Consider the following 16,489-nt stretch of genomic DNA (forward strand, 5'->3'; position numbering starts at 1 on the left):
TTTATCGTTTAAAACCAGAGGTGGACAGTAACTAAGTACATTTACTTGAGTATTGTACTTAAGTACACTTTTTGAGTATCGGTACTTTACTTGAGTATTATTTTTTCTGGGAACTTATGACTTTAACTTCACTATATTTGAAATACAAATATTGTACTTTTCACTCCACTATATTTCTCTCAAGGTCCTCGAAGTAGAAAGTCGTTACTATGTAGCAGCTTTGAAAGTCAGTGGGTGATTTTTTTCTTCTCTAAAACTTTCTTTTTTTTCTGACAGTTTTATCAGTAATCACTCTTGTAGGACTACATGAAATGATTTCCCAGCATTTTTTGAACACTGACCGGCTGCAAATGTGATATTTATTTACAACAATTCAATAATAAGAAGTTAATATTGTGGTATATATTAGACACAATATTGTCTAATTTTTGCAATCTTGATAACAACATTTTGAGCAATTATAGACCTTTATCAAATCTTCCTTTTATAGACAAGAACAAGCTGAACAAATACTTAAACTCAAATGGATACCTGGACAATTTTCAATCTGGTTTCCGACCGCATCACAGCAGAGACAGCGCTCATTAAGATAATAAATTATATGCGCTTACATTCTGATTCTGGCAAAATATCAGTGCTGGTACTACTAGATCTCAGTGCTGCATTTGACACTGTCGATCATAACATACTTCTAGAGAGACTGGAAAACTGGGTTGGACTTTTTGGGATGGTACTCAATTGGTTCAGGTCATACTTAGAAGGGAGAGGTTATTATGTGAGTATAGGAGAGCATAAGTCTAAGTGGACGTCTATGGCATGCGGAGTCCCACAAGGCTCAATTCTTGCACCGCTCTTGTTTAGCCTGTATATGCTCCCACTAAGTCAAATAATGAGAAAGAACCAAATCGCCTATCACAGCTATGCTGATGATACCCAGATTTACCTAGCCTTATCTCCAAATGACTACAGCCCCATTGACTCCCTCTGCCAATGCATTGATGAAATTAGTTGGATGTGCCAAAATTATCTTCAGTTAAACAAGGAGAAAACTGAAGTCGTTTTTAACTGTCTTAAATTCATTTTAAATAAATGTTTTAATCATCTTCAAAGTTTTTTAATTAATTGTTTTATTTTTGTGATTATTATTTGTTTTATGATTATTTTACTTTCTTTTATGCAAAGCACTTTTAGACAGCATTTTTAAAATGTTTGTTTTGATGTCAAATAAGTCTTGCTGTTTTGAAATGAAATGGCTACACATAGATGTGTGCACACACTGTCAGAACTGTGAAATCACTACCATCCTGCTTTTGTGGGGGTGTTAAATATTTATTTATTTATTTTTGTTTTGTTTTTTTTCCCATAGGTTTTTAACATTCTAACAGCTCTTTATTCCAAAGATACTACAAGCTAGTCAGTGTATTCAGTAGGTGTAATGTATTCTAAGTTGCTTCAGAAGTATTGCAAGTATTACGTACAACAATAAAACAGTGCATTGACATAAGAAAGAAAATTGACTTTTGCTACTTAAGTACTTTTAAGGACTTCTGTACTTTTACTTCAGTAAAAATCTGTCTTTACAACTTTTACTTGTAATGGAGTAATATTTGACCAGCAGTATCTGTACTTTCACTCAAGTAATGGAGTTGAGTACTTTGTCCACCTCTGATTAAAACCAATACTACTATTTTGGAAGCAAGTTCTTAATTCTGTAGTAAATTGCACTGGTAAAACAAGTGGTTAAGGGGATAATGTGAATTAGCTACCATTACTAAAATTATTTAGGAACATGATTTCACATCTTAAAAAGAAGAGGGATAAAAGATTATTCTTCTTTTCACTTTTGGATGGGTGAAATTTTATTACATTTCATAAAAAAACTAACAAACAAACAAAAAACAACAAAAAAGCATAACTTTATAATATGCCTAAAACATAGGACATTTACAAAACATATACTATGATATAATGAAATATTTGTTATTTAAATTTTAATATGAAATATTAACAGAATAATAAATATTAATATCAATTCATTGCAAGCTATGTACTCGATAGCATAGCTATGGAGTACAAGAGAGATGGCCTTTATGAGTTCTTAAAAGTATTCTCCTTTTGATACTATTATACAGTTAGATACTGTGTCTAACTAGTTGCTATATCTGAGGTTTATTAGAGACACATCCTAACTCAGAATCCTATTTGTTTAGGAACCATGGTAATTTCACTTTTTTTAAATCTTTCAAGTCAAGAATTAATCAAGAAAGAATATTTAATTATTTATCCATAGTGTTTGTAGAACAATACCCTATATAGACCTTTACTCTGTATGCTCAGAGTTATCTGATATAGACTGAATGATTCAAGTTTGTGTGCCACAGTAAGAGGTGAGAGTGCAGACCTTAAAAGAATGTAGCACAGACTCTGTAATGAACCTGTATATATTTAGAGTTGGGAACTATACTGAAGAACCAGGTGAGAAACATATGCCTGACCAATTCACACTTACACACACACACACACACACACACACACACACGCTGCAAGTCTTTCCTTTGTGTTGTTAGTAACCCAATTAAGGCCCATTATGTGCATCATGAATTTCAGAACTTACACCTGATGTTAAAGGGTTAGTTCACCCAAAAATTTAAATTCTGTCATTAATTACTCACCCTCATGTCGTTCCATACCCCTAAGACCTTAGATATTTTTGATCAAATCCGATGGCTCAGAGAGGCCTCCATTGACAGCAACGCCACCCAGACTTTCAAGATCCATAAAGGTACTAAAGACGTTGTTAAAACAGTCGACGTGACTGCAGTGGTTCTACAATAATTTTATGAAGCGACTAGAATACTTTTTGTGCGCAAAAACAAAACAAAAATAACGACTTTATTCAACAACCTCTTCTCTTCTGTGTCATTCTCATACGTTGTTTACATCCAGCGCTTCCAGGTTCTACGTTCATTATTGGATGGCTCCTGCAACAGCATCACACGCATGCGTCGCGCTGCTCACATGTGCAGCTTTGGCCAATAATGAGCCGGCTTTTCAGCAGCTTTTCAGGTTGCTCAGGAGCAAATTACACTCCTCCATCCCCAGCTCCTCCTTTAGCCACAGTCAGGACTTGGCTTTCTGATATTCCTTGCTAATCAGACTCCTTTATCTTGAATAAAGTGTTACACTTAAATATCATTAAGTACATTAATGATATCTGCCTTGTTCTGTTCTGTTAACCATAGGGGTGTTATTATTGCTGCTCTCCCTGCTCATTCATGACAGGCTGCATGGATGGGCAGAGAGTTTTTTTGCCCAGAACAGAACCATACCGCCAAACCAAACTTTATGCTAAGTATCTATCATTTTGACGATAGTGGTCGTGACAGAAGTATACTTGTCGCTTCATAAAATTATTGTAGAACCACTGTAGTCACGTCGACTGTTTTAACGACATCTTTAGTACCTTTATGGATCTTGAAAGATTGGGTGTCTTAATTTGTGTTCCGAAGATGAACGAAGGTCTTAGGGGTGTGGAACGACATGAGGGTGAGTAATTAATGACAGAATTTTCATTTTTGGGTGAACTAACCCTTTAACTAATATTTTCAAAAGTAGTTTATGTATCTTTATCTATAGCTTAAAATGTATTATAGCTTTATTTTAGTTTATTTATAGAATTTATAGAACTAATTAGCACCTGGACAATCAATGCTCTGAAGATGATGAATATCCTCTCTGACTTTTAATGTATGTTTTGCTAGGATCATTTTTGGAGTCATTCCAAATCTACAAAGCCATTTTCAACTGGAAGAATTTAATAATGTTATCATCAATCAATCTCTAGTGAATAAAATGACTAAAACAGTAAATAACAGCATTTCATCAGAGAGAAAGATTAGATGGAATAACACACAGACTTGCACATGTATACACATGCAGGGCCCACGCGCATTAGAGCTCAAGTTATTTCTGTGAACTCTTCTCTTTGGGTGGCTTTAATGGTGTGCTGTATGGGAAAATGGGCCTTTAGGGAACTTAAAAACCCTGTAGGTCTGGATTACATTCCAGCTCTCGCTGTGTCTGTGCCTGTCTAATACTGCTACACTCTCCAGAACCTCATGTTATCTTCACACATATACAGCACTGTCCCAGAGGAAAAAAAATTACTACTCAAGTTTGCTCAAAAGATACAATGGAGTTTGAATTTGTGTCATATAAGTATTATCTTACAATTCATCTGGAGGTATAAAAATCGAGAAAAATGAGATAACTGCTGATATACAGGAATTTAGACCTATAAACTTATAAAATGATAAGATGATTTGACCTTTATTTGAAGAAATTATTGATTAATATTTTCAGTATAGTACTTATTACAGAAATAATTTACTGTGCGATGTGAATATAATGTTTTTGGACACTTACTTGCATTTTATTTACAATGAAATGAAAATGTATTACAGTTTAAATTTAAATGTATTAAATACAATTAATTGAACTCAACAGTTTTTTTTTTCTTTTCTTTTTTGACCCACTGAAGTAGGACTTTAATACATCTTTATGTAATTTCATATACTTCTGTTGCCTTATGAAATATGGTTAAAGTTTACTGCAAAATATACTGACAAGCATTTATGGTAAACTAAAACACATAAAGTACTTTGTATTTATACTAAACATAAAATTGACTCTACAAAATTGCAACATGTTAATTGCAAATACACAAATATATGACATAAACGTTTCAACAGAAATGATGTTTGAATTATTGCTGTCAAACGATTAACTGCGATTAATCACATCAAAAATAAAAGTTGATGTATATTATGCATATATATAAATACACACATACAGTATATATTTAGAAAATATTTATATATAAATAATATATACATATATAATATATTTACTGTAATATATACAATTAACATATTTTCTTAAATATATGCATGTGTGTGTGTAATTATACACACACACACACATGTATTATGCATACAATAACTTTTATTTTGAATGTGACTAATCACGATTTGACAGCACTACCATAAATGCTTGTCAGTACATTTAGCAGAGCACTTTAACCATATTTCAAAGACAATAGAAGTAATTATGAAGTTACATATAAGGATGACTTAAGTCCTGCTTAGGTGGGTCAAAATGCATTTTATGTAAATGCACAGTTTTCATTTTTAACAAGTGTCTGAAAACATTACATTCAGTTTGCACTTAAGTATTTTATTTCTGTATTTGAAAAGGATGCTTAAAGTGTTCTTCTTCTTTTTTTACAATGGTATCCCTTGTGATTTCAGGAGTGTAGTATTTGTCTGGTTAGTTGTTCATAGCAGCCACAATGAGGTGGACCACCCTTATGTAGAACCTTATGTAGAATATTTTCTAGACCACTGATATGACCGGGGTCTTCATCTTTAAACGTAAACTGTTTTGACAATGGAAAAAGTTCATCTCCACAGAGATCTCATTTGTGTGTGTTTTTTTTTTACAATGGGGTCCCAATGCAGGCCACTGGGTGGAGCACTGCTCTCCAACACACACATACACACAGTGTGCAGGGGGAGTGTCAGTGGGTAAGAGGAAGGCAGCTGGCACGCAGCTGATTTGTCTGGAGGGTTTCACAGGAAAGTGTGGCATTCACGACCCAGCGCTCATGCAGTACAGACCGTCCACAGCCTGCTTGCCAGCATCCGCTGCTCTGGCCAGATCCCAAACACACTTAGAGGAGAGAAAGAGAGAGAGGAGAGCAGATGTGGTGAGTGTGACAGAGGAGGGAACAGTTAGGTGAACTCTAAAGGGGAATCCTGAGAGCAGAAAGAAAAAGGCAAGTAAGGACACAGAACATTCCACTGCTTGTATCCTTTCAAATTCGACGCTATTTTACCACATTCTCAAACTTTTAAACATGGAAGTGATTGAAGACCGCCATCTGCACCTGGAGGTGCCTGACATGCACAAATCCCTTACTGAGATCTCAGAAGATGAAATCAACCTCCCGGCCTCTGATGATGAAGATGAGGCCATCGCCGAGAACAAAGCAAAAGCCGCTGATGAGAAAGAAGAGGCAGGTGAGGGAGACAAAGGTGAGATGAATGGAGTCATGGTCCTGGCGCTGCTGGACAAAATCATTGGGGCCGTGGACCAGATCCAGCAGACTCAGGCTGGGTTGGAAGCCCGTCAGCGGGTGATGGAGAGATCAGTGACGGGCATCCAGGGGGAACTCACCAAACTGTCTAAGAGCCACACCACCACAGCCAACACGGTCAATAAGATGCTGGAGAAGGTGCAGAAAGTCAGTGTGAATGTGAAGACGGTGCGAGGGAGCCTGGAAAAACAGGCTGGGCAGATCAAACGCCTGGAGAGCAACGAGAACGAACTTCTGAAGAGAAGAAACTTCAAAGTCATGATCTACCAGGTGAGGAGTATGCACACAGAGGACAGTTAGGATTGCTTAGAGGTTGATCAGGTTTCATAGCTAGGTTACGTTTGATTTAAATATTAACTTTGTCTCAGATGCTTCTCTTGAAATTCTTGAAAAATGGACACAACTGAGACAACTGTTGACATGCAGTATGAGTATCTATAAAATGAATGTACTATGTAGTTGGAATAGCTCAGATCTTGGAGGAACTTGATAAGAAACGGTTCTTACGTCACAATGATTTCACTTCTGACAGCAGATTTCAGTTTCTTGGCAAATCGGAGCAAAGGTTGAGATATCTTCTCAAACCCAAGATTAGATTTCTGGATCTTTTTTCTCAGGAAAAACAAAGCAAAAGTTTCCATATGCTCTTCATTTATTGTAATTGGCATCCAGAAGAAACGTTTGCGGTATTGCAAAGAGATCTTGTTTTTTCCCCCCCGTTCCTTTCATAAATTACAAAGATATTTTGTAAAATAACGTGTTTTGTAAAGGTGATTTGCATTGTATTTACAATGAGTGCAATATAAAGTCTGCAGGGTGCATCACATGTCACAGCCATAGTTGGTAGGGTGTGGCCTTGGGAAAATTAATACATCTTACCATTAAAAAATGTCAACGTACGCACATCCAAAGTGTCTTGACCAGGTGCAAGATAAAAAATTAATCAAATCGTACAAAAAGATCTGCAGACTTGGATCTGCCTTTATTTAGAAAAAGTTAATGTAAGACATGTGCGCCTGATGACGGTCTTTGACCGAAACGTTACCATTTTTAACTTTTTCTAAAGAAAGGGAGAATAACAGTGTGCAGATCTTTTTTTTTTTTCTTTTACATATTGCAATTAATAAATATAAGCATGCATAGTGGCTCTTAAAAAGTGTTTCCTTACTTAAAATTGAATGTCACTGCATTACATAACAAAGCATCAAAGCACAATTTTCAAGTGCTACATTTAACAAAAAAAAGTTTGAGTTCAAAATATCACACATACTGTACGTTTACAGACATTTTTTACAACACAAAAACTCAACACAATGCAATGCATAATTCAAAATATGAGTAAAACACCTATGTAATGTTCCTTCATATTGACACATTGAGCCCCATTCTTAGTAAACTTACGTGTAGAATTAAGATTAAGATGTTTGGATCCTTTTAACCTCTGGTTACTCTGCTAGGACATAAAATCACCAGATGATTAAAAGCCACTGATCAAAAATTATGAAGAAAAGTGTTTTGAGAAGAAGCTCTAGCAGCATCTTGTACACGTGACATTTATTATCTTATGCAATAACATGTTGACATTTAAAGGTGTTACGTAAATGAACAAATACTTTTTTTAATCAACCATGTAAAGCTTTTCTAGTGTTAACTGATGTATGCTTTTATGTCCGCTTGCACTGTTTGTTACTGAAGTCGCCTCAGCTGGACAACCAGCTGCCTTAAAAAGCAGGATTCTGTTTGATGGTCGCAGAATAAACGAACACTGACATGTTTTTACATGCATTCTCTCTCCCACATGGCAGTCATGCTGGATTAATGTAGAGAAGGTTTCTTTCTTTTTCTCATCTATGGAAAATACCACAAGCAAAATCCAGAGACTATTTGAAAAGGGTGGGAGTGGTTTGTTAGGGAAAGAGGGAATGGAAGAATATGAACAGAGGGTAAGGACAGAGTAGAGGGGAGTGGGAAAAGCAAGAAAAGGGTAGTTTCATGCAAAAATTGTCAGAGACCGAGTTACTCAGACAGTCTGTCTGTAGTTAGTTTTTTTTTTTTGTCATGAGTTTCAGGGTGTTCAGGAGATTTTTTATTTGTGTCCCTGCCAAAAGAAGACTCCTCTCTCCTCACCCCACTGAATGTTCTGAATGAAAAGAATCACAGTTTTTATACAGCAGGGACTATCATTAAGGGGCCTGTCAAGCAGTGTGGAAGTCACTATAGGCAAGCTACTGGAAGTCATAATGCAATGTAGCTAGACTTCAGCAGAGACAGTATATGGTGGTGACAGTCAATATTACAAATTTGCACTAAAGCTTGCTTTGTGATAATATTGTTACACTTTATTGCTCGTTGAATTTTTTAAACACAATCAAGACAGTTTGTTTTTGGAGATTTTGTTATTTTCCCTTTCAAGCAGATAGGAATCTTAATTGTAGGCCTTTTAGAAACTAGCTGCCCGGTGGTGTTACCAGTTAGTACTGCTGACTCTTTGCCTTTCTGACCCCTCTATATCATCATCAACATTCATCCTGTCATCTGCTGCTGCTACAACTGTCTCTCGCTCTCTTTCTCTCTCTGCTTTTCTCTATCTCATGCTCACATGCTTTTGACATATTTGTATCACCTTCATTCTCTCTTTTCATTATGTGTTTGATATTCATTTGAGTGGGACAAAAGGTTTTTCAGAGCAGTTTGCACCAGTTAAACATTATAGTTGTGTGCGATGTGTTTTGGTTAACAATAAAAGTAAAAATGTCATGCATTAAGTTGTCATGATATGTTAAATTTGGAAACTTTTACGTTTTTACACTTTACTTAATAGGACATCCATATTTAAACCCATTTTACTTAACAGGACATATTTCTGAATGAAACAAGATATTGAAATATTTTGTTTATCTGGTTGTAGAAATGTTCTTTTCACAGTCAGATATGATTTTTTTTTCTGTGTGTAAAAGCATCCATTAATAATAGAGGTTATGGAGAAAAAGCAGATTTGGTTCTCAACAGGTCAGCCCCTATAAGGTAACCCACATAACATATTAGGCAAATGCATTACTAAGTTTCAAAGGTTTATTCCCTACACTAAAACGAAAAACACATATGTCACATTTTAAATGCTTCACTACAAGAAACCTCTACAACTTTTAATAGCATTTATTGTTGCTTCTTGGGCCCTCTGGGCATGGATATAGAGGTGTATTCCAGTTGTTATTCCTCTTCTATTCAGTGAAAGCAGGAAAGGGAATGAGAGAGGAGGATTGTGTGGTAGGGTGTGGTGTCTTAACAAAGTGGAGCTCATATTTACCGTGCTGATTCATACTTCAGGCATCCTCACTCCCCTGTCTCCCATGTACCTTTCACACCCTGATACTCCCTGCCTCCAAAATCCTGATGGCTCATTGGCTTGAACTTCACCTCAAACTCTTGAATGCATTTGCTGCGACTGTTACTGATAGCTGTTATGTGAGCAGTTTGTTTTGCCTTTAAAGAAGGCAAAGGTATGCAAGCTAATTAATTTCATATTAAACATAAAAATAAGACAAATAGCCAAATATAATAAAATATATTAATAATTTTCATAAAAAATACAAGCAAGAATAATATTATTTTAGATTATCCTTAAACTCCTTAAACTGATCAACAACAAACAAATTTGAGGACAGTAACATTTTTAAAAATGTTTTTAAGGCTACACTGTAAAATAATTCCATAAAATTTACGGTAAAATATACGGTAGCAACGTTTTAGGTTTTACGGTTTTAACTTAAATTTACAGTTAAATACCGTAATTTCATTAACTGATATAATGTTACTATACCAACCTATTGAAGTACTGAAATCTGTTTTGTACCTTTGTAATACACTGATAACCATCAGAAGCAGGTTGTGATGAGAAAGTCACATGATGAACCAAAGCCCATCACAAACAGCTTTTAAATAATAACATACATAGAAGGTGCACAGTGTCATTCACACAAACACTAAACACCATCATGGTAACACACATGAAACTGAAGTAATGCAATAAAAATTCATTTAACAACATTAGGTGTAACATACAACCCTAATATACAAAACTGATAAGAAAAAACTAAGAAGAACCATAGTTATTTCAACAAAAAAACATCAAATTTGAAATGTAACGCAGGGAATTCTGGGAAAGTCAATTTACGGTTATTCACTGTAAATTATATGGTATTTTTCACTTCCAAAAATGGTATACTACTGTAAAATTACATGTAATGTCCAATACAGTTTTTCACCGTACATAGTAGGGGAATTTACCATTAACCATTTAACAGGTTTTTACTGTAGCATTTTTACACTCTTTTACCGTTAAATTCATAGTAATTTTTTTACAGTGTACATATGTCCAAAAAAGGGATATTGTGTGTATACTATTACAATTTAAAAGAAGGATTTTCTGATTCTCTATTTTATTATATTTGAAAATGTTATTTTCAGAAGCCACTACTCCAGTTTTAAGTGTCACATGATCCTTCACAATTTTAAAAATAGGAATTTCTTTCATAAAAAAAGTATTGCTGACCCCAAACTTTTGATATATGTAGGCCAATGCAATTGGCATTTATTATCACATAACACATTAACATATACACACATTAACATATAGTTATAATGCCCAAAAATGTAAATGCATAACACAGTTGACACACTATAATGCATATTGCACAAAAGAAGAGAGACACAGGTTTATCAGTCCAAGGGAAGCTATTTACAAGTTTGTAGGCTGCTACAATCAGGGCCAGATAATGGTCCCATTGGCAGTTCAGTAATAGCAAGCTTTGGTAGTGGTTTTCTTGCACTGTACTGTATGTATAAAGAGCCCTGGCTTGGCTTCAAGTTTCAGGTCATTCTGCCTGATGCTTTGAATGCTTGTAGCCATTAAATCTTTGCATCATTAAAACATATTCAAGAGTTTTGTTTAAGGCAGGCAGTGCATAAAATAGATCTTTTAGCACACCTTTCCACTTTGCTTTAAGGGTTGGATCCAATTTCAGTCATGTACAGCCACTGAACTGGTTGGTTAGTTTCAGTCTCTTCCTGCATGAGTGGGAAGAGTGGTTCTTGTTAAGAGTAGTTTTAAATATGGACCATTTGTCCAGCCGATCGTCAAAAGCTATTCAAGAGCTCTAAAAACTTTAACCTGAGCTCAAATCTTTTTATATTTTGATTAAGTTCCGAAATTTTCAACCTGGAGGTGTAGCAATGGTTTAAAACATTTCCGTATCATAGATACTGTATGTTTTCACGCAAGCAGAGATCTGTGAGAAATACACTGAAAAAGACCTGAAATTAAAAGGAAAACTTGGATCGTGTCCACCTTTCAGAGACTGGAATGCTTAACTGTATCATGTAACTTACATAATTAACACCAATCACATAGTGGAGTAAGTTGATATCTAATGTATTTTTATCTGGCCCTAACACTGGTAGACCATATATGGCAAAGTCACAGAAATACTCCCGTTGTCTACGTCATGTAGAAAAGCCTATTTGTCTTATGTCACTTTGGAAGCAATTTGAATGAGGCAGGGGCTTCCTCCACTGACCAAAGAGAGAGAGAAGAAGCACATGAGACCAGAAAAAGAAAAGAATTAGAGGAAAAATGTGTGAAACAGACAGTAAGAAGTGTGCAGGGTGTAGTTATGAAAATAGAAAGCCATCTGGGCTCCATAAAACACACATACATCTGTGAGAAGGGAAGGAAAGGCACTAGTGGTTGCTATAAATAGGATCTGCTGCATAGTTGTTTGATTATGAGGGGGAGAGGGCTCATGGACGAGGCTGGGTTAAAATTGATCTGGATCAGATGCTCAGAAAGCCTCATGTTGAGCCGAAGGCAACAGCAGAATGGATGGTTATATCCACTGCTGGCACGGCCCAGTGCTGTGTGTCTTTTTGAGTTGTTTCTGTGCAGTTAATCTTCAGGCGGGCATGAGGCATAGCAGCATGACTCTGGCTTTTGGCCCATGTTTCTCAGTTTGGCAGGGGCTTTATCTTGTTTGCCTTCTTGTTTATCTTCGTTCCTCTTCCCCTTCTTCTCAAGATTGTTCAGTGTGGGGTAATTTATTTTGAAAATGTATGAACTACAAGCTAGTTTTAAATTTGTTCAGCTACACTTTAGCTACCCTTAGTTTACTATGCTACAAATAACAAGATACAATATATACATGTCAGCAGAGACCAGGACAACTAGATGAGCCCCAGATACAGATCCCCAGTAAAGACCTTGTCTCAGATGGCCACCAGGACAAGACCAAAAGAGCCAGTTGAGTCCTCGACACAATGTGACTTTGCTGCAGCCTGGAATTGAACTGCTGGTTTCGTCTGGACAGAGGAGAACTGGCCCCCCGACTGAGCCTGGTTTCTCCCAAGGTTTTTTCTCCATTCTTTCAGTGATGGAGTTTTGGTTCCTTGCCGCTGTCGCCTCTGGCTTGCTTAGTTGGGGACACTTAATTTCCAGCGATATCGTCGACTTGATTGCACAGATACTATTGAAACTGAACTGAGTTGGATGATGACATCACTGAATTCAATGATGAACTGCCTTTGACTGAAAAATGAGTGATTACTATTGTCATTTTGCATTATTGACACACTATTTTCCTAATTAATGCTGTACAGTTGCTTTGACACAATCTGTATTGTTAAAGCGCTATATAAATAAAGGTGACTTGACTTGATTTGACATGTGTGAACACGCACATATACATATATAACCTTTAAGAAGTACACATACATTAAAAGCATACTTTTAAAAAGAGTACCGAAAAATGTACTTACAATATACTATAAGTGTAAACTGTAATGATTTCTGACACCTGAGTGCATATTAATTGCAAATGAAAATGTATTAAAGTTTAAATATGATATTACCAATACCTTTGTGCAAAAGGTTCTTCAAAGTAGAAAAGGTTCTTCAGGTTATCAGATGTTCTTCACAAGAAAAAAAGTTGTTCTTTTAACTGTTCCTTGAAAGGTCCTTCAGGGTTCCAAATGGTTAATTTATGACATTGCAGTGAAAACCCCCTTTTTGGAACTGTTAATTTTAGTAGTTACTCCCACCAGTGGTTCTTTTTTAAGATGAATGATGGTCACAGTGGGCCTACACAGAGGTAGCATTCTCCTTTATTATACAAGAAACTATCCCGTTTGTATTAAAAGTAACAAAAACGATAGGGGTACGTCAAGGTACATTTAGGCATGTATGGTTCCATGAAGAACATTCATGGAACTTTTCCATTGTGCAAAAGGTTCTTCAAAGTAGAAAAGGTTCTTCAGGTTATCAGATGTTCTTCACAAGAAAAAAAATTGTTCTTTTCACTGTTCCTTGAAAGGTCCTTCAGGGAACCCAAATGGTTAATGTATGACATTGCAGTGAAAACCCCCTTTTTGGAACTGTTAATTTTAGTAGTTACTCCCACCAGTGGTTCTTTTTTAAGATGAATGATGGTCACAGTGGGCCTACACAGAGGTAGCATTCTCCTTTATTATACAATAAACTATCCCGTTTGTATTAACAGTAACAAAAACGATAGGAGAAAGACAGCAAAGATTCATTCTTGGACGTTAGTGGATTTAAGAAGATATACAATGCCAAATTTTGAGAGTCAAAAAAACTATTTAAATGCATGAGAGAATCCCCTAAAATGAATTCTGTGTGTTTGCAGAATACAGGAGTCACACTCTTAAAAATAAAGGTGCTTCACGATGCCATAGAAGAACTTTTTTGTCTAAATGGTTCCATAAAGAACCTTTAACATCTGAAGAACCTTTCAGTTTCACAAAAGGTTCTTTGTGGTGAAAGAAGGTTCTTCAGATTATAAAAAGGTAAGAAACAGATGGTTCTTTGATTGAATGGTTCTTTGTGGAACCAAAAATGGTTCTTCTATGGCATCGCTTGAAGAACCTTTTGAAGCACCTTTATTTTTAAGAGTGCACTCCCGATTCCCAAACTAGAACAGATTGTTGCAATGGTTGATAAAGTTATGCATCTCACACATTGCATTGTAAATCAGCTGTAAACCATTTGGCATTTCCCATTTTTGACCAAATAAATATTGATGATATGTTATTGTTTGCCAATAGTATAATTTTGACAAAGACAAACCTCCTGTGTATAAAATTTCAAAGCATTTATAGTTATTTGTATTCAGGGATTCTGGGCTGTTCAGCATTTGGTGCAAAAGTAAAAAAGAAAAAAAAAGGTATGAAAAATAAGAAACAGAAGACTGAATCGGTATTTCTTTTGCCGCAGGGAGCATTTAGCACATTACTACGGCTGTACAGAGAGGATGTGCTGATGTTCCACACAGTCATAAATCTCTGTGTAAACACGAACCCCTCTCCTCCATTGTTATTGGAAAGAGTAACTCAGCAGCACCATGGCAACCATGATTGTGGTGGCGGACAACGCTCTAAATCAGTGGGCAGAACATGTTCTGAATAACAAGCTAAATATTCTTTACTGTACTGCATATGGGAGCACGTCAGTCTAAGAAAAGGGTTGCAGCTCGCCACAGACTGGAAACTGCCTGCTTTAGCTTATAAAACTTAACATGGCACGAACGCATGAGTTGCTCCACGCACCATGCCCCAAACCTTTAGGAAACATTTTTGAACAGTCTGTTTTTGATGAATATAGAAATAAAGAATTGCTTTGTGAGTTCCAGATGCTCTATGCCAGCGATCATTTTCTCAGAGCAGCGTGTTCTAATGGAATCCGGCCAAGATCTGCCATTTTATAGCTTGAGTGATTTCCTAAAGTTTACACTGAACTCCACATGGACGTGAATCTTCAAGGACAGTCACAGTTGCTAAGCACACAATTGCCACAGTTGTCTCGACGGTCCCCATGAGGATACTGTTGTGCAGTTGGCATGGAAACACCCAGTGTTTATGACATCAACAGTTTAATTTGGTGTTGTAACAGTTGAACAGCTCTATCTCAACAGCAGCCTCTGATTCATCACACAATATTCCCTGCAGGGAAAGCTAGCATACCATCACTTTATATAGTCAAATCTCTCTCTCTCTTTCCCTCCCTTTCTTTGAAACATTAAAGTAGAAAAAATAACTCAGCAAAAGAACAGCTGAAAAGAAAAGACTTCTTTCCCTAGAGTCCGTCCACACAAATATTTTCTCTCTCCTTCTATTCCTCCATTAATATAATAAGGGAGGATTATCATTATAAAGGAATGGATAGTTCAGACTCTGATGGGATAACATACACCTGTGATGGTACATTAAAGGCCTGTTCATACCAAGAACGATAACTATAAAAATCACTGTAACAATAAGTTCATAGCATCCACACCAATGCACATTAATGCTCTGTTTATTAAAATCTCAAGCTCTTTCGAGATGCATTATCCTGCGGTAGTGGAGGCTGTAGTTTCAGGGCCACCGTCTACAGTCCTAACCCTAGTTTGTGTGATTACTGAATAACCTTAACTTCTTAGCAACCAAGTTGAATATCTAAAACTATATATATCATTAATATTTGGAGGGAATGCTGCCTTGGTTGCACTTCTTTCAGTCAACCAATTTGGTAGGTGATGCTATTGGTTATTTCAAGTTGGGTGGATTATTATTAGCTATAAATAATTCCAACTGTCTATCTATATGTGTCACAATACACTTCAGAGGAACGAGGAGACGCTGGAGAATACTTTAACAAGACTTTATTTTCATGCACCAAGGGAGACGAACTCGGGAAGATGTTTAACAGCGGACCGCAAACTAGGGACTGGGAACACTTTAAATACACACAGGAGGAGGGGATGACGAGACACACCTGGGAGCAATAAAACATCAAGGGAAACACCTGGGACAAATTAACTTAATCAGGACAGGAACCTAACCAAATAAGGGCATGTGAAGGCACATGGGGAGCAAGACACACACAAAACATGGAACAGAGTCTGACACCATCCTCAGGAAGGCGTGTCCTCACACCATCCATCTCACCATCCAATGGGGAGGGGGGTGGGCACTCTGGAGGTCCCTCAGGACAGACACGGGACAGTGGGCCTCCAGAGCGGTACCCGTTCCGGGTGCCATGGCGGATCCAGGGACTCGGGAGGCCATGGTGGAGCAGCCTCAGAGGCCGCGGCCCCAGCCCCCGCCTCGGGCTCTACGGCTGGAGCCATAGTACCCCCCCCCAAAATACTTGGAGAAATGTAGGGGGTTGTATTCGGGCCTGGAGCCCTCCCTGGGCTGAACCGGGAACAGGAGCCCTCCCTGTGCTGGACTGGGGATCAGGAGCCCTTCCTGGGCTACACTCGGGAACAGGAGCCCTTCCTG

At 37.0% G+C, this 16,489-nt stretch overlaps 1 protein-coding gene across 1 annotated transcript in view; it reads left to right on the top strand.

Annotated features, from left to right (window-relative positions):
* The first annotated feature begins 5,608 nt into the window (after positions 1–5,608).
* cavin1b (caveolae associated protein 1b) overlaps positions 5,609–16,489 on the top strand; it is a 22,655-nt gene continuing 11,774 nt past the window's right edge. Inside the window, exon 1 of the mRNA XM_016231231.1 lies at positions 5,609–6,427. Within this exon, the coding sequence (XP_016086717.1) occupies positions 5,918–6,427 (510 nt within the window). The 5' untranslated portion in view covers positions 5,609–5,917. The remainder of the gene's footprint in view (positions 6,428–16,489) is intronic.

The sequence above is a fragment of the Sinocyclocheilus grahami genome, unplaced genomic scaffold, assembly GCF_001515645.1.
Source record: "Sinocyclocheilus grahami isolate Dianchi unplaced genomic scaffold, SAMN03320097.WGS_v1.1 scaffold385.1, whole genome shotgun sequence".
Lineage (NCBI taxonomy): Eukaryota > Metazoa > Chordata > Actinopteri > Cypriniformes > Cyprinidae > Sinocyclocheilus > Sinocyclocheilus grahami.